The sequence below is a fragment of the Rhinolophus sinicus genome, chromosome 1 (assembly GCF_057876585.1).
Source record: "Rhinolophus sinicus isolate RSI-liver-muscle chromosome 1, RSI-T2T, whole genome shotgun sequence".
Taxonomy (NCBI): domain Eukaryota; kingdom Metazoa; phylum Chordata; class Mammalia; order Chiroptera; family Rhinolophidae; genus Rhinolophus; species Rhinolophus sinicus.
In genome coordinates, this window is record NC_142501.1 from 118245246 (window position 1) to 118272535 (window position 27290).

General features: G+C 45.1%; 1 protein-coding gene across 2 annotated transcripts in view; it reads right to left on the reverse strand.

Annotated features, from left to right (window-relative positions):
• The window catches only part of RSU1 (Ras suppressor protein 1), a 171507-nt gene that overhangs the window by 1174 nt on the left and 143043 nt on the right, over positions 1-27290 (reverse strand). Inside the window, exon 9 of one of the 2 annotated variants that reach the window (XM_019746076.2) lies at positions 15938-15956. The exons of the other annotated variant lie outside the window; for it this stretch is intronic. Coding sequence (XP_019601635.2) covers position 15956 — 1 coding nt within the window. The 3' untranslated portion in view covers positions 15938-15955. Of the gene's footprint in view, positions 1-15937; positions 15957-27290 lie in introns of those variants that run through there. 2 annotated transcript variants of the gene reach the window in all.

Consider the following 27290-nt stretch of genomic DNA (forward strand, 5'->3'; position numbering starts at 1 on the left):
CACACACACACACACACACACACACACACACACACACACACACACACTTCACTCCAGTAAGGGCCAATTCTGACAAGTCTCTTGGAATTTCACACTCACTGGGCCAGGTGTAAAAACAGCAAAGGAAGACAGCTACAGGGCTGTGAGAGCTGACAATGCCCAGCCCAGCCATTCCAGACTGAAGCTCCAAAGGCTGTGAGTGTTTATGTCGACAATGACAAAAATTGGGTTGAACTGAAGAGATAGAGTGTCCATTTAGTGAAAAGCGAGCTTCACGCCTGGCCCGAAAACCCAGGGGTTGGATAATGTGACAGAGAGCGATGGTGTCCGAGCCCTCACGAGTTGCTGACGCATGATGGATAGCACCAGGGTGGCGACCACTCATCAATGTCATGTGAGTAAGTACCACTGATTAAATGTTGACAAAGTATCCTACAATTACAGCCCGTGGCATTCATCGTAGAGCCAACTAGCTCTGCGCTGAGAGGATTGAACTAAACAGCAGACAGTAGTTAATCGATAATTTATGAGTAATTCTGATTAAACGAAATTAAAAGCCACCCTAAAATAAATATGGCGCAAGCTCACCTCCCCTTACTGACATAATTGCATCCCCGAGAGAGCCTGGTGGGTGTATCGGTTTCCTCAGAGGAAACCTCTGCCTGTTGCAATCGCCGAAGGAGCGAGGGCTGACACAAAGACTGCCGGCCTGTGTGAGGTGTCCCTTCTCCTAAGGTCCACTTGGGGAACCGACGCCCTCTCCTGACGCTCGCATTTTGCCAGGCGCACAGGGCAGTGTTACTGGGCATATACCAACGCTGTGCTGACACTGTGCTCGCTGGGCTAAGGGACGGAACACAGCTGGCCAATGGATGGAGTGCTTAGCGGAAGTTGGACTCTGGGGTTTCCAGAGGCCGCCACACGCTTCCTTACAAGCGGTCTGAACAGGTCCCACCAGCAGTGACCAGGAGGACAGAGCTCTGCCCCCAAGGAGTTCAGAACGCAGTCTGGAGCTGGCAGCAGACGCACCTACAAGCTGGAGAACGCATGTCCAGCCAGGTGCTGGGATGTTCCCCGGGTAAAGGGAAGGGCCATCTCTTGGGTCAGGAGGTACCCCATGTCCTAGGCAGGTAACATGAGCACCTGCAAGTTAGTTTTCAACTTCTGTAAGTTACCTTAGACTTGTGGCTAATCCGCCCCAGCCTAATGGGGGGCCACCCTGTGCCCCCACAGGAAAAACACCTCCTTCTCCGAAAGAACCTGCTACCCAGGAGAACGGATCTTTAAGACACGTAGGCCCCTCTTCCCTGCACTTTGAAAAGGACCACTGATTTCCCTGATGTCTACGTCATGCACAGCTGGGGACCCTGGGTCCCAGACACAGAAGCACTGGTTCAGGGACAGAGGAACGTCCAGCCAGCCCAGCTGTACTGCTGTGGCTCCCTCAGCCCAGGTGATGTCCCTGCCCCAACCCCCAGCACCTGTGACTATCACCTTACACGGCCAAAGGAGTCTGCAGAGGTGATTAAGCCAAGCTTCTTGAGATGAGAAGATTATCCTGCATTCGCTGGGGGAGGGGTCGTCCCACCGGTGCACCCCCTTTTGTCACCCCTCCAGCATCTCTCCCAGATGCACCAGACAGACGGGCGGAACCCCGAGCCAAGGAGACCGGTCTGTTATACTCCTCACCTTGATCATGCCCTCTCTGAAACATACCGAGCTCTACCGGCCCTGCCCGTCTCCTCTTCCTAGGAGGCGCCTTCCTGGAGCTCAGAGGCTGCGGTGTGATAGGCCCCAGGGGGTGCCTCTGCTCTCCAGGCTCCTGTCACCTGGCACAAAGCAAAGGTCTGACTGTTCTGTGCATCCACAGGGTCCCAGGATCTTCAGTTACACAGCTTTCTTACAGCTTCACAGCTCTCTCCTCAATCTTCCAAGCCTCTATCCCCATATGGGAAAAAATATACATGTTCTTACTCATACACAACATCAAAGTCTAAGGGTCACAAAAATCTGTAGAAACACAAGTCCATGGTTCATGCACTTAGAAACCCAGCAGTACACACAGGTGCTGGGAAAGTGGTGTCGGCAAAAAGGAGGTCAGAGGACGAAGAAGAAAAGCGAGATTTGATACAGGCTGGCTGAGTACCATGTCTGAACGAGGAGGCATGGAGAGCTTCCCAGGAGGGGTCAGGGCGGGAGGTGACCTGAGGGTGGTGGTCATCTAGCAAAGTCATTTCAGAAGGGGGTGCAGAAGCTGCTTGGGACTCAGCCAGCAAGCGTCCTTTTTTAGGAAGGAAATGGAATGTTCCAGTGCATCTGTTCCTGCCTCTTCACTGCAGAACCCACTGGGCCTACACTTCCTGGGGCTACACACACGTCACAACAAAGAGCCAGCAGTCCTGAGCGAGCTGCTTAAATCCTAGTTTTGCCACTTACTAGTTGTGGATTCTGGGCAACTGATTTGCAACCCTCACCCTCACCAGGCCTCAGTTTCTCCATCTGCAAGAAACAGGGTAGGTTTCCTCGCGGGGTGGCAGTGGTGGTTAAATAACCCAGCACCGTGGTAAACATACTGCCAGTGGCCAGCAAACGCCTGCTGAAAAAGAGGACTGACGTGGGGTTATAGTCCGAGTGATTAAATATAGATAATTATGTGATTCTTCACTTCTTTAGGGCTTTCTCCTCAGAGGAAAAAGACACGGCATTTTCTATCAATGCCAAATCCCCCAGCCTCTCTGGAAGAAAGGTTTTAATTCTCTTTGAAGAAAAGCAACTAAGGCAGATCTAACTGCAGGGCCCCACGTCCGGGGTGAGTCACCGCAGAGCTGGACGGCACCGCCCTGCCTTGTCTGTGTGACCCTTCCACTCCTCCGCTGTGTGGGCACATGCACATCTGCACTTTACTGAGCATCCATTCCCACGTGGAGACACCGCGGTGGCAAAGCAGGACGGACAAGTGCCTTGGGGTCCAACGTCCTGGGCTCCATTCCTGGCTCTAACAGCAACCAACCATGGGATCTCCATCGGCTAAGAGTGGTGGGCAGAATGATGGCCCCCCAAATGCCCACACCCTAATCCCTGAAACCTGTGAATACGTTCCATTGTAAAAGGGACTTTGCAGAAGTCAGGAAGTTAAGGATTTTGAGCTGGAAAGGTTAACCCGGGGTGTCCGGGAGGGCCCAAGGGGCCCTTATCAGAGGGAGGCAGGAGGGGGCGTCAAATGTATGAACCTGCTACGCTGCTGGCTTTGAAGATGGAGAAAGTGGCTACCAGCCAAGGAATGCACGCAGCTTCTGGAAGCTAGGAAGGCAGGGAAATGCATTCTTGCCTAGAGCCTCCAGAGGAAGCAACCCCGTGGGCACTTTCTGGCCTCCGGAACTGTAAGATGATACATTTGGTTTGTTTCCAGCCACCAAGATCACGCGTAAGTTGTTACAGCAGCCACAGGGAACTCATACAGTAAGTGAAACTCTCTGGACCACACACAGGGCAGCCTATTAGGAAGATTCTGCTTAATTTCAGCAGGAAAAAAGAGAGAGAGAGAGAGAGAGAGAGAGAGAGAGAGAGAGAGAGAGAGAGAGAGAGAGAGAGAGAGAGAGAGAGAGAGAGAGAGAGAGAGAGAGAGAAAACATTCTTTCTTGCGTAGCAGCTCCCTGAAAAGGAGGAAAATTGAATTGAAAAGGTAAGCTTCAGAAAGGGCACAAAGTGTGCCCAAAGGAACAAAGGGTGCTGTTTCTACCAGAAGGATGGGAACAGGCAGGCAACTGCCCTGCCCACTGTAGTCTGATGGGGGTCCTGGACACTCTGTTCTCTGAGGCTAACACTCATGGCCCGTGTTTTGAATGTATCTGGGATTAATTTACAAAGGGTCATGGAGAGTCACTGAGTGATGAAAATAGGAGGTCAATGCCACTGAAAGAAGTTTCATTACGTGCAGCTCCTGGGAGCGGGGGTGGCGGGGGTGGGGGTGGCGGGGTGGGTGGGAGGGAGGCACAGCACGCAGGGCCACGTGGGGAAGCGCCAGGGTCAGTAAGGAGGCAGAAGGAATGAAGGACAGAGCCCTGCCCAGAGCCTCCATGGTGGTTTCATGGAAAGGAATGGGTGAGGCAGGGAAGGCAGGCTCGAGCGAGTTCAGGATGGGATCATCTGAATAATTTCAGGGGACTCTGGGTGACAGGGGTGGTCTTTAGTTGTCTATTACCAGGAACAGGGGAAATACCGCCTTGGTGTGTATGAATTAGGTAAAGGAGCTGGGTGAGGGTTCGGGCTTTGCACTGGGTGATTTGTACGTGAAAGGTGTGCTTGCAGACGAGTTGTCTGCTGTCTCTAGGAGTTAGTGAGCCCAAGGAAGGGCGGTCTCTTGCCAGCCAGCAAGACCCCTGTACGTCCAAGCTTCACAAGATACAGAAAATATAACACATGATGAATTCATACAGCCTACAGCCTTTGGAGTTCTGTCCTCCCGACTGCCACACAACCTCCTCTCCTGACACACTTGGCCCCTTTGAGCCTCGGTGAATGCAGCTTCTCTTGCCGGATCTGTTCCTTCTGCCTCCTCCACTGGGACAATTCCAACCGTGTTTGACAGCCCAGCACAAGGCACTTCCCACACCAGCACATCCCCTCTGTGCTCTGTATAGGTGGCCCCTGACACACCTGGCCGTGAAGATGCTCGGAAGACAGTTCCAGGCTTCACTCACCTCGGCATCCCCACACCCCGCTCGGGTCTGAGCAACGTGTGACTTTGGGCAAGTGTCTAACCTGCTACAGTCTGAGGTCCTCATCTGCAAAACGAGGATAAAAATGTCCAGCTACCTTGCTGCGCCCAGGAGGAGATCAAACCAGACATGGAAAAGCTCTTGTCTGCACACACATCGCAGCTGTTCCGGGTGGCCTCTCACAAAGTTGCATGACTCGGGCTGAGCGGGCCAGTCCCTAGCGCTGCTCAGGGGCTGTCTCCACACACACAGCACAGCCGGCAATGCCACCTTGCCCTCAGAGCCCTTCTCAGGGAGGTTTCTGGCGCAAAGCCACCAATGGGGCACAGCCATCCATGGGTGCTCTGCTCAACCCAGCAAACAAAGGGAACCTATGGCACAGAGTCTTAGAAAATCTCTCCCCTGAAATCTGAGGTTTACAGATGGTAATTGGGAGATGATTAAGGAAGGGGAAAAAAGCCAACAAAGAACAATCCAAAGTGACAGGCAGGGATCAATTACGCTCAGGAGTCTCATGAGCAGGCTCAGATGCTGAAGAGTCTCAAAGCTGAAATGCCTGTGGGGGCTCTCGCCCTGGGGCAGGAGTGAGTCAGCACCGCTCTGCCACGAGGGTTTGCCACTGGTCCCTGGGGATGGGCCCTGCCTTCAGCAGCCACCTGAAGAACCCCCGCCAAACACCAGCACTGGAGCAATCATCACGAAGTGGATGGGGACTGCTGGCGTCACCAGACTGCTCCCTTCAGAGGCATCTGGTGAAAGCAGCCTGCACACCGGCCACTTTCAGTTCCACGCAAGTGCACACGCCTGCCCGTTGGCATCTAAGATTGCACAGCAAACACTTCCAGCCTGCCAGAAGCAGAATACATTCTGCAACCGATGTCATATTAAACATGATGATCTGCATGCTTCTCTATCACTGATAGGTACATTTTATCTACTATGTGCGTCTTCATTTTGTTAGGAAAAAAATCCATGTGAGTGTTGTGGTTTCTGGGGGATCCACGGGGCTCCCGCAGAGCCTGAACCCCTGCACTCCTGCAGCCATGAAGACCGCTGGGGAACGCCCCACTCTTCCTTGAAAATTTCCTCCCTTGGTTGCAATGCACTGTCCCGGTTCTTATTCTCTCTCTGGACACGTCTTCAGTCTTTGTTTCTGCTGTGATCCCTTTGCATCGTCTCCCGAGAACGATCATCTAATTTTATAGCTTCAGTCATTATCTCTGAGCAGCCCTCCATGTCACCGCCATCTTCAACCCCTGCGGTGCCTTGTTCTCACTGGGACACAGCTCTGAAACCAACCGAATCACATGGCGGTCCCTTACCCCAACGCGCACAGGGCTGTCCCTCTCCATCTCCAGACCTTCATTCGGGATCACAAATGAAGTTATTCTGACATCTGCCTTTTTTTTTCGGTCACCACATGAATCAAGCTTGATTGATACTTCCTCTACAACAGACATTCTTAGCTTTGGACCTGGGAAGTGTTCGAAACTCTGAGAAAAACTGTATGTGTATTTTTCAGCAGAAGGGAACACAGCTTTCATCAGCTCTCAAAAGGTTCATAACTAAGCGATTAATCACTTCATGGCGTGTACTCTTCTTTTCATCATGCTACGACTATCCGTTCTCATTTTCTCCTACGCTATCACATGGACACTAGATTACTACAATGCGTCCTTCTTTGGTCTCCCTGTTGCCAAGCCATTCCCTCCTCTAGTGCGTCCTACGCACAAGTGACGGAACAATCTGTCCTTGGTGTATGAATGGAAAACAGCTTCCACTGCCCAGTGGATCAAATACCCAGCCTGGTGTGTGGCACAGAGCAGCCACAGAACATGCCACTTCACGCTTAACTTACCCAACCTCATCTCTGTTCACTACTCCTGCCACCCATTCACGGAGTAACCTTGGTGCCACATCTCTTTCAGAGTATCTGCTATCTTAACTGGCAAATGGGACGATCTGCCTTTGCAGGTACTTCTGACAATCAGACTGACATCAGTTCACTGAAGTGCTGTGAAAAATACAAGCGCTAAATCAATCTGAGGGCTAGAATCAGCCTCCCTGCCAGCCAGCACTCTGCTTGGCCTGTTTTGTGCTCATCTGTGTTACTATCACCTGGAATGCCTGCCTGGGTCCTTTCTGCAATTCAGATCTCATCCACGTTTCTCAGCTTTTCACAGCACTGTCACCTCCTTGATTTCTGCCTTCACAAAATACTGTGGGATTTATCAGGATTTTACCAATAAGTCCTTATGATACAGGAAGTGATTCCTGCTCTTGGCTTGTTATTTCCAAGTACCAGCAGAAAACCTTGATGGCAACACATGACAGTTATGGCTGCCATTCATTCAACATGCATTGTCACAGCAATCCAATCAAGTAGGGGCTTTTATCATCTGTTTTCAAATGAGGAAACTGAGGCTTAGCAAAATAGGCGTGGGTCAAACCCAGGCAATTATTCCCAAAGTCCAAACTCTTAATGCACCAACTCAGCTTGTCTCCTATCTCTTTCGATGTCTCCGTTTTGTCTTCTCAATAAGACGCACATGTTTTTGAGGGTGGGGACTGCAGACTTCACTTCTTTCGCTTCCCATATACTCAAGGCACGGCGAGAAGCACATTGCATGCTGTGTAAATATTGTGTTTCAGAACGCCAGGTATATGAAAGGTACAATATGCTGTTCTTAAGTCATTTGCTCATGTCATCTGCCGCCCTCCTGTTGTTTTGGGTGTTTCCATGGAAAGTCCCTATACAGACCAAGAAAAGAGCCAACTGTAAAATCTAAGTATATGGCCAGCGACGAGAATGGAGAAAGATCATTTTGTTTATAATCTGTTATCTGACGGTAAAATACTAAATTTAAAATCTCCTAAATAAACGTGTGGACAGTGTGAAGCCGAGATTATTAGTAAGCCTTTGTAATACCTTTATTTATCCTATCTAGCAGCTATGAGGGCTGCTGCCAGAACCTTAGCACATAAAATGATAAGTCTTTAAGGGAAAAAAAAAATTAGCAGGTACCATATTCACATGAGAAGTCTGATTAATTCAAAAGGCAATGATTTTTGGAGATCAAACCTCCAAGAGATGGTTCCATGCAATTCACAAATAGTGTGTCTCACATTCACATTTCTTATTATAACCTTCACTGCTCTCCGCCTCCAACACACAGTATGAAAAAATATATGAACACACATGTGCCAATGGCACCCATATCAACAGCCAAGAAGAATTTGTAGCCAGCTCAGGACAGATATTAAGCTATGTGAAAATATAAAATGTAAGGCAGATTTTAAAATACCCCATCCATTCTAGGCTCACTATCGGCCCCACTGGAGGGGAGAAATGAGGATTCTAGCAGAGCAAAACTAACAATCTCATGCACAAAAGATGCTCATTAAACTTCATCATGCTGTCTACTCTAATGATGCTTTTACTTAATAAAAATTCCCCGAGCAGTTGCAAGGATATTAGGCGAGGTCTTTGGTTATGTATCAGAGGTCCGAGCTGTCACCAGCAAGCATGCAGTTCAGGGGTGTGGTCCCCAGGGAAGGCGCAAATACAGCTTTCACGGAATACATGCAGAGAAAAATCAATAACCGCAACTTGCTTCCTTGCTTAAGCATTTAAGAAAAGAGGTAATCCTTCTAAATTAAACTGCAAAGTGCTAAATGTTGCAGTTTGCAAAGTAAACTAAAAAGGCAAAAGAAAACAAGGCTATGGGCTTTTCTAAGTTTCCCAAACAAGCTATTTCTTTAATAGATTTCATACCTGGAGTATTGGAGAACATTATTTACAGAAATAATTATTTTATAATATAATACCTGTGTTTGTAGAGATTTAAAAAGAAAAAACATATCCAACCATATACATTTGTATGTATTTGTAACACACATACAGATATACAAACCTACCCATAAATGCGAGGGAGAAATTATTTTTATATTTGCATTTATGCCCTTCAAAAATTATTCCTACAACAACGCTAGTTTAAAATTCACTCACTTGAATTTGGCTCTCAAAAGCTAAATAGATCCCTTAAAATGGACAGCTGGACGTTAATACTATATAATCACAAATTATTGCTTTTGTCGATATTGTATAACCTGCTTTAAATTTCACATCCTGCCAATACAGACCTGGATGGAGAGATTATGACAGTTGGGGCGAGAGAGAGACATTACCTAAAACTTGAATTTAAAGTCAGTAAGATCGTCCTCTAGGTGTTAAATGGTAATAACACGAAATGGATCAAAGCGGCAACATAAAAAGTTACCCCAAATAACACCAGCACAAGTCTTCGGCAAGCAAGACTTGACTGATCAGGGGTATTTATTTACAAAGCCAGAGAGAAAATCTGTTCATCAGAGGTGTTGCTATTGGTTAGCAATGCAGGGGGTAAATGCTGGCAGTGGGAATATAAGCATCCTCCAGAGAAAGGCAGTGAGGACCCAGGCTGGGTGTTCTGTGGACGCCCTGACAGGGCCGTGTCTCCAAGAGGAAGCAGAGAAAACAAACATGGCGCCACCCCAACCACTAAAACGCTGACCCACGCCTGCAGGGTCCAGCTTCTTGCCAGCTCTCTCCCCTCCTCCACACTACCCTCCACATTCCCAATCCCCAGCACATGGACAAACAAGTGAGGCCCTGCCCGCTTCTGAGGTTTGCACTTGCTGCTATTCACTCTGTCTGGAATATTCTTCTCCAGGTCTTCCTGAGATAGACGCTGTTACCTTCTCCATTTCACAGGTGGGAAACAGATGCGCAGAGAGGTTAAATACCTTTCATAGGAATTCAAGGCAATCTCCTGGACTCCAATCTGGCTATGCTGTCCCAGCTTCAGTGTCAAAACACGACTCAGTCTCAAACCTTTCCCTTTATTGGCACAGTAACTGGTTCACACCTGAGCCTATGGCCTGTTTGAGCCAACCACACAAAGACCTGGGACCTTAGCTCAAACTGTTGGGAGGAAAAGTCCTTTCTTTTCTGTTTTAGTTGAATTAGGAGCCCAGATCTGCTGGCAGCCATGTTGACATGTGTGAGAAGAGCCCGCCCGTGAGAAACCAGCACAGACAAAGCAGAACTCAAAGATGGAGAGAGATGGGGTCCAATGACACTGAGCCCCTGCATCATGCCACACCAGAAGTCTACTGTACCCCTGGATTACTTTTAGTATAAAGTAATCCCCACTCCTCTTGGGCTCTGTGTCTCTCGCAATCAAAGGAATGCCGAGTCCTGACTGACCCATCACTCTGGTCTACTTCAAAGAATAAATTCCTAAGAGAGGTCTTTTTTGCCCACAATATGTCTTGGACTATGTTCGTTTCTTTCACACCATTTCATTTCTTTGATTACTTGTTGTTTCCTGCTTTCCTGAATAGAAGGCTAACGCTCAGAGCACAGGAACCTTGCCTGTCTTGTTTAGTGTTCTTTCATTGGTATGCCACGGGCACGCAATGAACGTTTGTTGACCGACTCAATAAAAGTGTGCATCACTGCACTTACTAGGAGGTATTGAAAGTACCCAATTATGTGAATGTCTTCCCAACTGGATCATTAGTGCCTCTGAAACAGGGACTGTCTTAATCGTTTTGTTTTTTCCAGTGCCTGCCACACACGAGTCCCCCAATACATATTTACTGGTGGATTGAAAGAATATCTTAGCCAAGGAACATTTCCCGACAGCCTCAATTCCATGCTTATCAATTGATTATGTATGTTTCCCATCTAGAGTTAGCTCCTAAAAGAATACAAGCTGTTCTAAATCTTTGGGGCGGCCATGCTCTGCTGTGGAATTCTGGTTCCTACTTCAGTTTCTTATGTGGTTTCCTGTTTCTGCAGGGGTCAGAGGCTGGAAGGCTGAGGGTGAGACTGGGAGCAGTGAATGTATCATGGCACCATTTTGTGAGGCTGCTTGGGAGCCCTGGCTGTCATCCTTTCATGGAGATTCTCTTGCATGGTACTGTGAGCAGGGCTTTCCATGAAATTCCTTGAAGGTACAATGGGTTTTTACTGAATATTAGTCATACGTGATATTAGTAAGAACTAGCAGAAGATAGTAATTGCTTATAAAAGAGAATTAAGTTAAAATGAACATTATAAAAGCAGTGGGTTTATTTTTCTCTTCTTTTCCTTTGGACAAATTAAAAATCAGAATGAATTTTTATTACCATGAAAAGACAAGAGTCTTTCCGGCCACATGTGGTTCCTTCATGAACAGCTCAAGTTTGATCACAACCTCTGAAGTTACTAAGCTAGTGGACACAAGAGCAAAACTCACGCACTACTGACTAGACATTAGCATTTCCACACGAAGCTTCTGTGACATTTTCCATCTATTGAGTCATTTAAACTTTACGCAAGCTACCTGAGGGGTGCACATTTATCCTGTGGCTCTAGATATGATGATGTCACAAATACAGAGTTAGTGTGACAGAACTAGAAAGACGAGTGCCTAAATAGAGATGCCTTTACTCTTTCTCTGTTTCTCAGACAAGGACAGGTGGTAAAATACAGAGGTATTACTCCATCTCCTCCTCCTCTGTATGGCTAACAATGTAGACCCTCTGCTCCTGGGACTGTCCTTTCCTCTCAGTTTCTCTCAGCCCAGGTGACTTGATGATTTGACCATGGCAGGTGGCTCATGGGCGGATCAATGGAAAGCTAGACATCTTTTTAAATTTAAGTACAAACCTATAGGTTCCAGAATGCTGAGCACATAACACTGATTTGGGACTCAGCACACTCTGGAATTCATCCACAATCTGAGTGACTCTAGACAGATGACGGGACATGTGGACTTCAACACGGGCGGGAGCTGGCATGTGTGCTGCCACTCGCCTTGCAATTGGTCAGGCGCTCTGTCAGACTGCACCACGTACACTCAGCGCAATGCTGCAACCTGGTCAGAGCCGGGCATATGGATGGAACTTGTGCACTTTACATATGAAACTTGTGTAGCACTTTGTTTATGCCAACTCATTTACCCTTAAGCAAAATGATGTTAAATGAAACCTGACAGGGGATGCATCTCTAAGGTTCCTTGTATGTTCTGGTCTGATTATGGCATGATGCCTGAGATTTTAGACAGCACTGTATCATTTTGTCCCTCCTCCCTGTGCATGGATTTTCTGTAAGGTGGCTCACATTTCACTTCTAGACAGAACAAAGAGATTAAAAACAAAAAACAAAAAATCCTTAGGAATCAAAACCAGAAAGCATCCATCTACTGACACCATGCGACTCGTACTAGGTGGGTGTCAGTGCCAACTCGTATCCCTAGAACACAGCGCATGGAGTTGGTTTGTGCTTTCCGTCCATTCTAATCCCAAGCTTTGAACGGCTGGCCAGTGGTAAGGAGAGGCTGGCGGTAGGAAAGGAGCCAGGCTTTTGTGGGCAAAGAAACAACGTGGTATTTGGGAAGGAGCCCACAACTGTCAAAAGAACAATGGAGAACACATCTACGAGAGCTCAATGGTAGACGAGCCTTTGGATCCCACCCTTCATGTTAGTTTCACTTGCATGTTTCTGAACTTTGTGGAAAAACATACTCCAAAAAGGCATAAAGGATTTAAAAAAAAATTCTTTTAGCCCTGATATATTCAGCAGATTTAATACTATATGTCATCTATTTCTTCCTAGTTTTTTTTTTAAATCAACGGTTTAAAGCATCACAGAGAAAGTTATGGTCTTCAAGTGCAAAAAGCTTAAAAACTAAGACACTTGTGGTTTATGCTCAAAGTTGCGAAACGGTCTACGAGGATTTTGTGCGTCAGCAATCAGTCTGGGTGGGGACCTGGGGAATGCAGTAAGAGGAGGGTATAATGCTGTCTCGGGGCTCAAGCCTTCGTTCTCTGATGCCCCTAACAGGCTTTGTCGACTCAGAGCAAAACTGTGGCTGTGGGCGGGGAGAGAAGAGCTAAAGCCTGTCACAACAGACCTTTCATCCAAGAATCTCAAGCGTTTCATCTAGGAATCTCACCCACAAAACACTCCTGGAAAGTGTCAGAGCATTCTAAATACAGATAGTAACAGTGAGGTGAAAAGCGTGAGGCTGAGGTGGCAGAGGACCAGGCCGGGCTGCCCTTCTGTTAGGGTTTCCAGTACGTCCAGTGGCTGTGGTCACCAGGGGGCCGATGTAATGACATGTGGGGAAAAATCACAGAGAGAACCGTTATCTCTAATATTAACACACCATGTTCCGTAACAGTGGACTCCAACGGGCCTACATTCTCACGGAACAATATTCTCCCCTGAATGGCTATTAAAAAGATTTCTGCCCCACATATTTTCCTGGGAATGGTAAAGCAAGCCCCTCTTCGTAAGTAGTGCCTGCTGTATTGAATATCTACAGTGATTTAATTTCTCCCCTCATAAATATTTCAGGAAGCTATTTTTTAAATCTTATTTTTAAACACGTTAGTACTTCCAATGTATAGAGACATGCTCTCTACTTGCACATGTCTATAGAATAGCTCCGTCCAAAATGAGACCCACCAACGTAACTTTAAATTTTCCAGTAGCTACATTTACGAAGCAAGAAGACATAGATGAAATGAACTTTAATAGTATATTTTATTTAACCCTATATATCCAAAAAATGATCATTTCAACATGTAATCAATATAAAGATTAATGACTGATTTTAGATAAATGATTCAAGATAAATGATTTAGCAAACATGCCATATAAATTCAATGATTTTTTTTTTTTTTGTACTGAGTGTCTCTGAAATCTGGTGTTTTACTTTTATAGCACATCCCAATCAGACAAGCTCGTATTCAAGGGCCACGTGTCATTTGCAGTCACCATACAGTGTTAACACAGAGACCATTTGAATATAGTGGAACCAAGCCATCCTCTTGTACTTAGATGAAAGGCATTTGCAAAGCTGATGGACCCTCTCTTGGCACTTGGTTACTTTTAATGCTTTATAAAAGGAAGGATGAATATATATATATATATATATATATATATATATATATATATCTATATATATATATCATGTAATTTAAAAAAAATAATCTCATGTGCCTAGAGGTTCTTCCAATACCTTTCATTGTTTATAACAGTTCTGAGTTTGAGCCTGGAAAAGTCTTCAGGCCAATACATATGACTCCTAAAGTCCATGAACACTACTTGGTTGGAGAAAAGTAGTCAGTCCCTCTTTCTCCAAAGCAAGAGAACATAAAGACCACTTTAAGAGCCCAAGTTGCTCAGCTTGAAGCTGGCCAGAGAGCACAAGCCCGAGGCTTCATCAGGAGGGGCTCCAGAAGCAGCAGCTACAGGCCACGTCCTTCATGACTTTTGTCACTTCCCAGGCAAACTGGGCTTTCTCACCCAGCTGTGCTCCTTCTGAAGCGGCAAATACTGAATCTAGACTCTGGCACTCCACCCTGCTCCATCCCCAGTCCATCTCTGATGGCTGGACCCGAGAGTCTGGGGGGTGGGCTTCAGGGCGGCTGCAGAATCTCACTGCAGGTGGCCGCAAGGCAGGACGTCGCAATCCGGCTTTTATAAGAGGGAGAACAAGGTTCTTAGAAGAGAGAGGGGACAAGTATTAAATATGCTAGCTATATAAGGGCTAACAGTATTTCTCAATTCTCCAGTTCTTGTCGAGGTATTTTTTTCCACAAAACTCAGAAATACGAAATTGAAAACTAAAGGAAGAGTGCGATGCAAAGACCATCTACTATTGAGCTCCCACAGATGTCTTCATTATTCTTGTGACGAACACTGACTTGTTCCCCAAAAGCTACTGCTTCTTTCCTAGCCAAGACACAGCCCCTCGCCCATCAGGCTTGTTGGGGTCCCACGTCAATGAGGGCTGCTGCTTCACCTGTGGCCCATGTCGCCAGGGAGCCTCTCTCATGGGGGCCACTGTACAGAGAGAGTTGACTTGGGAACTTTCCTCACGGAGCACAGCGGGTATGACTTGTGATTACTGGCTGGTCAGCCTGGACTGCTCTAAGCCTCAGTTTTTCAATCTGTAAAATAGGAATTATAATCATGCCCATCCTGCTTACAGTTGTGAGGACTGAATGAGGACATCACATAAAGAGCTGATCACCGTGTCTGGTCACACATTAAACATAAACTTTTTATTTTTTATTACAACCACTGTTAAGAGAGGTTAGGTCACTTTTGCAGGATCTCACAGCAAATGTAAAAGACCAAGCCCTCATTTGCTTGATTTCAAATTCCAGCCTGGAGGGGGTGGGGGGGGGAGTGGTAGTGGGGAGGGGAAAGAGGAAAGGAGGGAGATAGAGACAGAGAATATAAATCTCTCTCCATGCTCAGTGCCTGTGTGGAAGTTAAAATGTCTGGCAAACTGTTGGAGAGACCTGGTTTTAAAGTTCATCTATAATACTTTGCAGCTGGGTAACCTTGGAGAACTTACCTAACCTCTCTGAACATATTTTTCATCTCAAAAATGGAACTGTTAACAATGGTACATACGTCCTAGGATCATTAGGAGGATGAAACCACATGAAGTGGTTATTAGCAGGTACCAAACAGCTACTCAGTCCACCAAGGCTATTTATTACACACTGTGCTCTGAACTGGGGTCGTCCATTATAAACTGGTTAAAGCCACAGAGTTGCAAAATGCCTTATGGCTCTGAGAGAAAAGTTTTACACAAAACACAGCTTCTTTCCCAAAAGATATATCTATCTATCTATCTATCTATCTATCTATCTATCTATCTATCTATCTATCTATCTATATATAATACATATCTTTATATGTATGCACGTGTGTGTGTGTGTGTATATATATATATATTGTAACATGTATGCTTGAGGAAAATAGCAAGTGGCAGAGAACATACGGTGAGAGCCTTGGCAATAAAAACTACCAACACGTTCACTTTCCTTACCCAAGGTGATCATCTGTAACGTATATAAATGTCTCATCACTATGTTGTACACTTAAAACTAATATAATATTGTATGTCAACTGTAATTAGAAAAATAAATAAAAAAAAAACACACAAAAAGTTTAGTCCCATTCTGAGCCTGGTCTTTGTCGACTATAATACACAGCGGTGCTGATCAGACAAAGGGCAGCGGGGCAAGTCTTCTGGGAAGAAGGTGCAAACGCTTTGCTCTGTCCAGGGTTCTGAATGGGCAGCTCACTCGTGCTAAGGACAAAAATGAGGAAGGCTAGCAAGTCCATCTTCCGTTCTCCTTTCGCTTCAGCTCTCCCATTCACATGTTAAGCTGCTCTCAAATCTATTCAGAAGGGAACCACATTACGTAACAGTCAATAATCTTTATGGTAACGCTGCAGTGAAAGTGTCATTTGTCGTAATGAACACTGATCATAAGTTAAGCCCCTAGCTACTCTCTCTGTTATTTTTCATTATACTGTTCCTTGTTCTGTTATATTTCAGGAGTACTGAGGGAATTCAACCAACTATGTGTGCTAGTCAGCTCTTCGTTACTCAGATTAGATTCCGCTAAGATGCAATGGAGCGATTTGCAAACACACTGAATCTTCAGGAAATGCATCAGACGCTGGTTATGTGTTCTCCCCGGCCCATGCCAGCGGGCACCCCCTGCTTATCTGTCCTCTTAATTTGCTATTTTTCTCTCTATTTATCTTCCAATCAATGTATAGTATGGTTCTCTAGGCCCAAATCCGAGAGGGTATTATCAGCGTGCTTCTGGTTATTTTTTCCTTCAGTAATGACTCTTTGTTCTACTCGACGCCCAGAATAATGCTTCCCAAATCATCACTGCCTCTCCTACAGTTCTCACTTGCAAACACCACTCTGCTTACATTACAGTCACTCCCCCTCCAGCTGCTTTGAAGGGCACTAAGTCCAAAAGGCACATGAGTGAGGGAAAGCTGGAATTTTTCCATTTTTTTAAATCCCAATATGAAAAATTCATTTTGCATGTTGTATATTAAGCTTGAGCGTGGAGTTTCCATATGCCTGTGTGCTCCGTGTGCTTGGAATTGCTTATGAGCAGGTTGAGTCCTCGGGGAGAATACGTCACTGCTGCACCTCAGGTCACAGCACAAAGGCTCCGAGACCGCAGTGGCTGGCTTTCTGACCACGGCCACTTGCAGGCTTTCCCATTCTTCCTCGCTGGGTCTGAGGCTGCAGTCCATCCCCATCTAACACTGGGCGTCATTACATTTCATTAAGGCCATTCGTTCCGATTCTGTCTGCCATCGTGTCAGAGAATAATTGAAAATATTAAGGATAAGAAAATGGCCACGGCAGGCACCAAAGGTCTGGGCTTGTCACCCTGGGGGTGGTTTTTAGGGCAGACTTGGCTGGGAACGCTGCCTTTTCAGGGAAATCTAGCTGGATGAGCTGAAATGTATTCAGACAGGCGTGCTGTAGTAACGCCATATTCTCTGTTACTGTACTTTTCTCCTGATATACATCGGAGAAAAGCTGAGAAGAAACTTTTATTACAATACCTATAGCTCTTTAAAAACAGCATTATTATTCCCCCCCCCCCGCCCACACATGACACAGTGCTTCCCGGTGAGCGGAGCAGACCAACTATGGATGGATGTGAAGATCACATGTATGTAAACAGATATAGAATAATCTCACACCAGGTCATATTTCTTGGGAATTTTGCAGTTGTGGGGAGAGTGGGCATAGAGTCAAGTCCAGAAACATGTCAGAACTATGGGCAAGGAGGGCGATTCCTTTAAAGCTGATATATACCATCTGCACCTATTATCATGAACAAGGACAAAATGGATAAACCGAGTCCCCTTGTACAGAAAGGAAATAATCATGCTGAGTAGTCAGTTCACCAAAATCTCAGTTTCAAATTAGGTGTGTGTAAGGTAGATGTTAAGGAAAATTTGTCTTCGTTGGTGGATGTGAGCTTTTGTCTATTAGCTTTTATTTTTTTTAATTGAATTTATTGGGGTGACAATTGTTAGTAAAATTACATAGATTTCAGGTGTACGATTCTGTATTACATCATCTATAAATTCCATTGTGTGTTCACCACCCAGAGTCAGTTCTCCTTCCATCACCATATATTTGATCCCCCTTACCCTCATCTCCCACCCCCACCCCCTTACCCTTGTCTATTAGCTTTTATCTGTTCCTGCATGTGAGGTGATTTCTGTGCTGTGATCAGGGGTTGAGTAAGTAAAGTCCCCCTTTGGTCTCATTCTCCCGAGCAGGGGAGACATGACATGAGGTTTTCTGTTTGGTCTCATTCTCTCGAGTAGGGAGATATGAAATGATGTTTGTTGTTCTGTCTGTGTTGTGAGGCGATGGTTAGCTTAGGGTTAAAGAAATTCTTGATCAGAGTTGAGAGAATTTCCTTTGTTCTGTCTGCTTCATCCATATCAGCAGATGAAGTGAAGAAGTAGCTAAGTTATATCAGGACGGCGTGACAGGCACGTTGCCAGGCTTTGGAAGGACTTGGGCTGATGGTCCCAAGCAAGAACAGTAGATATTGCTTATCCGGATAAATTGGCCCTTTGGCCGGATGGGCAACATTCATATCAGTAACTGCCGGACCCTCCTGGAACTGGCCATTTTTCCTTGAGAGGGGGAGGCAGGAACATAAAACTTGACTGTGGGGTGCATCAAAAGAGATATATAAGACAGACCTCAGGTGGACTGATGGATTGATTGCTGTTTCAAGAAATTGCTATTCAGAAGATTTGCTGTTTCAGGACTGCTTTTCAGTATTGGATTGTTTCAGAGTAAGAGATCGGAACTTGCCTCAACGGACAGCAGAGACTTCTTTTGTTGGTGAATTGTCATCATTCTAGCATCTTTGGGAACTTGTATGTAACTTGCAGCTTGTGGTATCAGAAGACTTGCTAACTTCCTAACTTCCAACAACAACAACAATGCCAACAGCAGCAGCATCTTGGGAACTAACAAGCAGCGGGTGTGGGAGATGCCTGAGTTTCTCTCAGCTACAGACCTGGCAAGGTTTTGATTCATAACTTTTCCAGTGCTGTTCTCCCCCGGTTTGGTGAGCTTGTGGCATCTACTGTAATAGCTGCTGTCCTATAGAGCTTATTACTGCTTTTGGATACTCCTTACTCATGTTATTTGTGTATTTACCCAAGCGATTTTTGATCAATAGTAAACATGCCTTGGGATCTCTTAAACTTAAATGTATGTATACTCCTTTGACATGACATTGGTATCAATGTATATAGTTTAGTCTTAACCACATTTACTTTCTGTCATTAGCACATTCTATTCATTGCCTGTGTCTTTTACTATTGCATATTGCTAAATAAGTTGATTAGACATTACTAAATAAATAGATTCATTAGCCCCACTCTAGCCTGTGTCCCTCCTCCGCCTTTTCCCCGCTCATCATTACAGTGTGAAAGCAGCCAACAAGTAAAAAGCATCAGAAACTTTTAGCAGATATTAAATGAAGAAACAGCCATCCATTTGACAAGAACGATACACCCCTAAAAAGAAAGCTCCCTAAAATGGTACAACAGTCACTGCATACGCAAGAGGAATCACTAAGGAACACTTCACAGCACAGAAGCATAGAAGCGGCCGGCACCACCACCTGTCTGAGCCTCCTTTTCCGCATACGGAAGATGGGCTCGCTCCCCGCCACCTAACAGAGTGCTTATGAGGATGAAATGTCAGGGACTCAGCAAATCTGGACCACAAGGTTTACAACTGTAACCCCAACACTCCCCTCAACGCACCTCTGTCTGTTAGGAAGTACTGAGACATCAAGCATGAATGGAAAGGCATAAATGGAAGGATGTTTAAGTAAAAATAGCATCCTGGGAGATAACACTCAAGTGGTTTAAAACCTGTTCTGTGCCTTCTGCGGGCAAACAAGTACCTCCTCGGCTCACATGACAGCACACCGTGTGTTCACTTCAGTCTGCCAACCCGGCTCCAGGTCTGAGTCGTCACTAGTGAAAAAGGTGATGGTGACGTGGTCCACGATCAAGTACCCCTTGGTGACAGCAACATGAATAACCGCTGTCACTAAGAGCCAACCAATCCAGGCATGCAGCAAATTCCTTGCCCTTTCTTATTGTAGGTAAAGCCTAATTTCACCCCAGGGGCATCTGAATTAAAAAACAACAACAACAACAACAAAAACCCAGAGGCAGCAGACCCACCGCCTGCTTCCATCAGTACTTGTAATTTTGGCTGGGTATCCCGAGGAAGTATCTTGTGTGTTTCCTTCCTTCAACAGGAGCTAGCAGGCCGACGTCCGCCCAAAGGTGTGGCAGAAATCACATCACCTCTAAAAGGCTGCTGACTCCAGACACACGCCATGCACATCTGTGCATGTACAGAATACGGACATTCTTAGCTAGAACTATAAGGAACTGTGGCAGTAATCTGAACTGCATGGTCCTTCATTTCTTACTTACAAATTTCATTTTTAAAAGAAATAGAAGTATATTTCAATACATTTAGAAATTCAGACGTCTCCCACTTAAACATAACATCGGCTAGTATTTTGTCAAATTTCTTTCAAGCGTACATCCCAAATACTTTTTTTTTAAGCAGTAATGATCATAGTTCATAATTTTATAATTAGCTGTGTTAATTTTAAACGAAAGGTATAGCACTATTTGCCACAATCATAAACAAAATTATGGACTGGCTACCAATGAATCTAACCTGCATTTTGTAATGAATGGAAACATTTATTTGGGGACAGACTACTTCCAATATTCTGCTTTAACAGAGGAACAATTTCAGCACTGTGGTTTTAACCAAGTCACTGAATCTATTTAAGCCTCAGTTTTTATCACTGGGGGAGAGGGGAAGAAACAGGGATGATATTAACCAGCATAATTAGACTTTAGTGAGAATTAAAAAAGTAACACATTTAAAGCAGTATCTCACAAAAAGGTAGGTCTCCACTGATGAAAATAGTGGCTAATGCTGAAGTCATTTCTCAAAGGATTTTTGCAAAATGAAGCCTATCTGCATATAAGCCAGAAACACATGAGGAGGGCAGGAAAGATCCCGTCTTTCATTTACCAAGGACATCCCTTGGGAGCTGACCACCAGTCGGTAGAGCTAACTTGCCTCGATAGTGAAGCGACTCGGTGTGAGCTGAGAAGGTCTCAGGAGGGGCCAGGGCCACTTCTATTTTCCTATAACAAGTGAGTTTTAAGCATAGTCAAAAATGCTAAAACATGGTCTCAAAACTTGCAGCATATAGTTCACCACTGAAGAACATGGACATTAGGAGAGCTGAATCCCGCAGTCAAAAATACACATGTAATTTTTAACTCCCCCCAAACTTAACTACTAATAGCCCTAATAGCCTACTATTAATTGGAAGCCTTAACAATAACATTAACAGTTGACAATGAAATAAACTGGAGAAAACAAAATGTTATTAAAAAAATCGTAAGGAAAATACATTTACAGTATTTAAGGAAAATATTTCACATATAAGTGGACCCGTGCAGTTCAAATACCTGCTGTTCAAGACTCACCTGTATTTTAAATGTGCACATGTAACAAAGTAACAACTTAAGACAACAACAGTAAAAGCAACATACTGACGTATTACACGGCGGCTCTCAACCAGGCACCATTTTGCCCTCCATCAGGGGCCATTTTGACAATGTCTAGACACATCTTCGATTGTCACACCTGGGGGTGTGCTACCCGCATCTAGGGGTTATGGGCGGGGGATGCTGCTAAACATCCTAGTACACAGAGGACCGTCTCCAACAACAAATAATTACTGGGCCAAAAAGACCAACAGTGCTGAGGCTGAAAAACCCTCGTGTAAACAAAACTCACAAGTAAAATGCAACTTGAGGTCCTCGATGAATATTAAAACCAGGGAGAAACGGGTCTCTTTCCCTCAGCCCCCTTTGGTATAACATCCTCTCGACGCAATGTTTTCCAGAGGTTCTGTGAGGTGGCTGTGCATGCACAGATGCAAGCTTTAAATTTTAATTACTATGCATGTATTTTTTAATTGCACGTGATGCTAATTTATGACTTGGAATACTGCCATACTTTTTTTCTTTTTTAATTTGAGGATGTGAATTGATTTCAGGAAAAATATTAAACCTTATAACAACAAAGGTGCTCTCTGGATACGGCAAAATCACTCTCCATGAACAGTGTTTCCATACTTATTTTGTCTTTTGTATAGATTCCTCTCACATGTAGCTATTTAACAGATTCAATCAAGGCTGATGATAACATGAAGTCAGTAAAATTCTCTAGGTTACAAAAAAGAACAGAAAAGCACAGGTCCACTGGTTCAAAGGTTTCTTTTTCTCTGAAGGGAACTGCGCTTGTCATAACATTCAAGCATTTTAGAGCCACAGTTCCAAGGATGGCAACTGATTAGGACTTTACAACAGCAGACAGGGTTCCAGAAAAGCCTCAGTGAAAAAGTGTTTGAGTTGGGAATCAAGACTTCAGGATGTCTGGATTTATTGAAAAAAGGGGCTGTGTATAAATGAGGGCTAGAGAGAGTTTACACGCACACACACAAGTGCAACCTGACTGAAAATCAGCACTCAGGTAGAATAGATGTGAGAAGAAAGAGTTCAGTGGCAGAGCACGAGGGCAGAAGTGCACATGAAATAGCTCCCTAAGATGAGCCTGTGTCTGTGATATATAAGCCCTTGTGAATAACCACGCCTCAGGCTCAAAGTTAAGCAGTCTTCACCTAGCGCTCTGCTTTCCTTGGATCATTTGACGGAATCGCTACCCTGGAAAGTCTGAGGGAACATGGAGAGTTGCAGACGTCTGGGTTCAGGCCCCTCTGCAGGAGAAGAGCCACAGCACTGCACCAGGTGATCTAACACAACTGTCAATCCAAAGGTACAATTCAGCAATCTGAGTTTCTAGGGATGAAATTAAGAGAGAACTATAAATTGAAAAGCAATTTGAACTTTAAAAAGAAAAAAAAGAAAAAAAGCGAACATTAATGCTCTACATCAGGCAAAGTCATAAGAAAGTACATTACAACTCAATCTTCATAGAATCTGTCTTCCGCTGCCAGCGATTCAAGGAACTGGAATCCAGTGGATGTGAGCGCATCAAGAGATTAGAACACGGGAACGTGGACAGGGGTTTGGAGGTGCTTCACAGGGAGCCCCTCGTCCTCGGCACCATTTTATTAAGGAGCTGAGCGTATCGAGTCCCTGCTTCAGCCACGGCCACCACCTCTAGCTGAGGGAACGAAGTCCCTACAGGACGCCATGTTCTGGTTTGATTTTTGTGCTGTTGATTGTGCGATAGTTATACCCGCATTAACCTGTTTAGAAAACGAACAAGAACTTCTCACCTTCTTATCATTACACATTTTATTATTGTCTATGTTCGTGAGGTTATTTGCAGCGACTGGATCGGTATGCCAGAAATGGAATATACTGGCGTCTGTACCACTGGCAACGACTCCCAGCTTCACTTTCAATGCCATCGTGTTGGCAGTTTGGAATTGGCCATGGGAGGCGTGTTCACACCAGGGAAACTGGAAAACACTATAAATCATGGGTTGATACATGTTGCTATTGAATATCGAGGCTTAAGAAAATGATGGGAAATATGTTAACGTAGATTAAATTTAAAAATATATTTGGCATATGATTACTGCACCATGTCCAGCACAAAGACATTACGCAAAAATTCCCATGTTCAAAAACACGTGTGTGGAGGTATAAGCAACAGAATCACTCATGCACCAGCTGGGGGGCGGGGGTGGGCAAGGGCGGCACTGAGGAGCCGGCTGGGCCTGCCAGCCGGATGCCCCTTCCTTCCCTTTCTGGTAAGACTGGCCTGCTCCCTTTCCTTGCACCTCTGTGGACTGTCCATGCATCACCATCCATTAGAAATCGCGTCCCTCCCCTTCTGAGCCCAGCTCTAGTCAGCCCCACAACTTCTGCCCATGGTCACTGTTCCTTCCTCTGATTTCCAACTTGCCAGGCTGCTGAGGCGGGGGCTCCTCAGCCTTTCGTCCATCTCACCACACCTGGGGACACGCCACCCTGCCATCACCGGTGACGGCTGGCTCCTGTGACCCTGGCAGAGGGACAGCACCTGTGTAGTTTGGAAAGACTCCCGCCCACCGCACTGCCACCCTCCTGTCACACTGCTGATGCCACCCACGGCCTGTCCTGAGAGGTGGGCTCTCTGCGCGGGTGTGTCCGTGATTAGGTGGAGACCCTGACGGCAGCGGCAGTGCCTTATAAATCTGTCCGCAGAGCCTGGTCCCGTCACACAAAGTATCCGTAATAGGTAACTGCTCACGGGCTGACTGATTAAAAGAGGCGCAGACGTACTCCCTTCACAGGTTCGTCAGAAGACATATCCCACAAAATTGAAGGATACAGCTGACTTCCTAATTAATATTAGTCACTTGGCTGTTCTTAATTAAGAACTCTCAAATAAAGACCCACCTTCCCTCCGTGCCAAGTAGGTATCGTCTTCATTAGTATTTAAGAGCTGTAACCACAACTTCATTTTTATGCCCTCTTCTCGGCCCTGCCAGATGGGAACATTAGTCGCATAGTATCTATTAATATAATAAACAAAGACAAGTGCAGGAGGATGGGACATTCAGGCGTAATCAGTCACTTCTACTCCTTTGGTATAAACTTTACAGATCAGCTGAAGGAAGCTTCCTCGTGCCTCTGTCTGAGAGGAGGTGGCCGAGGTTTGATGCAGAAAGCAGGCCCTCTCTCCTGGTCTCCACCTACAAAGGGCTTCTGTTCCCTGGGGGCCCAGTGTGTCCCCACCAGGCCTGCCACCCGTCAGCTCTCATGGGGCCCCGAGATGCAACACTCAACGCTTGCCGGTCCGGGCCTCACGTGCTCTTGGAATGGGTGGGGTGTGCAATTTTTAAACTGGAAAGGATCTCCAAAGACAACAGCTCATGGCCCTTTCAAGATGGTCACACAGACCCCGGGAACAGCAGTGTGTCAGGGAGAGCCCAGTACCCAGTGTGTTGTGCTGGGAAGTGTGTAGCACTTGTCTGGCTCCGCGAATGAGCATCACTGATGCGCTGGTGAGGGCTCCCTTCTTCAAGGTCCTGAGTGACCCTTCCTGGTGCAACCATGTCCACGTTCACTCTCACAAGTGTCCTCGTTTGGTTAATAAATTACTGGGTCACCCTGCTGATCAGGTCAGGAGAAAGTAACAGGAAATCAAGGAGAGGTGGGTGAGGTATCAACAGGTTACACACACGCTGCTCCTGAGGGCACATTTCAGCTCTCGGGAGCGGGAATAAGATCTTCAGCTTTAAAGTGATGGGTTTCAATTAATTTGAAACCCAGTTCTGCTTCTCACAGGCCTGGGAAGAGGCCCAGACTCAAGCTTCCTGATTTTATGCAGAGGAAATAAAAACAAACTACACTGCAGGATTGCTGTGACCATTAGATAACATGCGAAGCATCCAGACACAGTAGATGGCAAGCAATGGGGTTTTCAATAAATTTCAAGAAATCCTTTTCCTCTTACGAACACAGTTCCAAGAAATGACCCATCGAGCCTGCACGTGTTTTAACGTAGTGATGCTGGCCTGTCTTGATGCCTGAGGGACGATGGAGCAGTGGATGAGACACAGGGATTTTGGAGTTACAGCCACTGCTTCCTGGCTGTGTGCCTTTGGGAAAATTACCGAAGCTTCAGGTGCCACATGTGAAAGACAGACAAGAAAAACCACACTACTCTTCCTCATAGGATTGCAACGCTTCCTTGTAGACTTTCTGAAAATCTGGGAGATGTTTATGGTTTTCGTAATGATTGGGGGTTCTACTGGCATTTACTGGATGAAGGTTTGGGATGTCCTGTCTTTCGATAAGCAGGACAGACCTCCAACATGGAGATGTTTCCTAGGGGACACGACTTCTCAGTGCCCACTGGACATTGCAGGTGTGCGTTGCAGCCCGGGAACTCAATCTGCCCGAAGTATGAACACGACTTCTGTCCAGTATCCATGTATACTGGCTATTCCAGCAATGCGATTTTCATGCAAATCGAGGTGGAACTGTATTTTGTTTTTGCAACTTTACTAAGAACTGTTCGCCATTTCGGAGAATCATGCCACTGACACTGAGACCATTTATCATTTTTGAGGAACTAGTACATCACATCTCTATCAGTCTTCAGTTAGAGCTGTCAAATTCACAGACAGGATGTCTATGCACAGATGCCAACGTTTGACTACTACTTCTCATTCTCTAGTGTGGCCAGGAGAAAGCATTTGTATCTTGAATATATTCAACAGTAAACCGTATCCCTTTTATTTCTCCACTATGTTATAGTTGGAGAATTAGAATGACTTTTTTTTTTAAAAAAAGAATTACACGTGGAGCAGGTCATGTTTTCTACGCAATCTGTTTCAGAGTGGTAGTGGCATGACACAAACGTTAGTTACATAAAGGATCTGAGAGGTTTGAGAAACAGTGCCCTTTCTCAGAGGGCTGGTGTGAAGACTGAATGAGGGAACTGAAATTAGAGCACTGAGCACAGAGCTAGCACGTAGGAACTGCTCAAGAAACATTAGTTACTATCACTATCAGTCACGTTACTAATGACCATCTTTTCCACCTCACAGGGCCTGACTAACCACGAGCATAAAATGAAGTTCACTTGCTGGTTCTCCAGATCCTCCATTCAGAGGTGAGACGGATGAAGGGCATGTTTCTCGCCATCACAGGGAGACTAATGACGTATGGCACGACGCCCAGAAGGAAGAGAGATTTTTCCCAATAGCTCTGACACTCACCGAGGATGCTTCATTAGCCTGTCTATTACAAACCACTTAAGACACATATTTATTGATAGCAATCTGCCAATTGATTAAACATCTCAATATATGAAGCTGACTTTACATTAATTAGCAGTTTGGAGAACAAGATCCAAGAAGTTAGAATGGGGAGGATTGGAAATCCTTTGTTTAACCTTCTGTAAAATATTAATATCAACACGTTACAAAATCAGAGTTAGTAATAATCTTCCTCCATATCAGAACACATTATGTACACACATGTATTAATACACTTACATTCTCACATTTCACAGTAGAATCGACTCATGTTATAATCCATTTGTTTTTTACATAATATTTTTTCCAAAATAAACCCTAAAAACTTCACTGAACACATAATTTAACTCCCTCTAAATGAGCTAAGCTTCAATTTTCACTTAGTAGTTAGAATAAACCAAGAAATTTTACATTTTGTAGTCTATGTTATATAAAATTTTGTGCATTTAAGAAATAGCCGTATGAGACAGGCAGGAAAGGAGTCTGTTGCTGAATACTGTGTATTTCTTAACAACAAATACGAGTAATTATTTTATACGACACGTATGACTTTTCGATTTGGAGTTGTTTTATAGGAAATGTGAATTTTTATTGGAAAAGAAGCAAGGTGTCCTGCAGTTAGCTCCAAATGAAAACCTTGAGAAATCTGGTTTATAATTAAGTTTTCATTCACCTTCTCTCTTTTTATCAATTCTTACTTTTTTACTAATTGCATTTTACTGTTTGAACTCCCAAACAATCTAGAACGATTTTTCCGCCCCAGAGGAATAAAAACCATTTCTTCTTCAACTCTGTAATCAAAAGCAAGGTCCATGG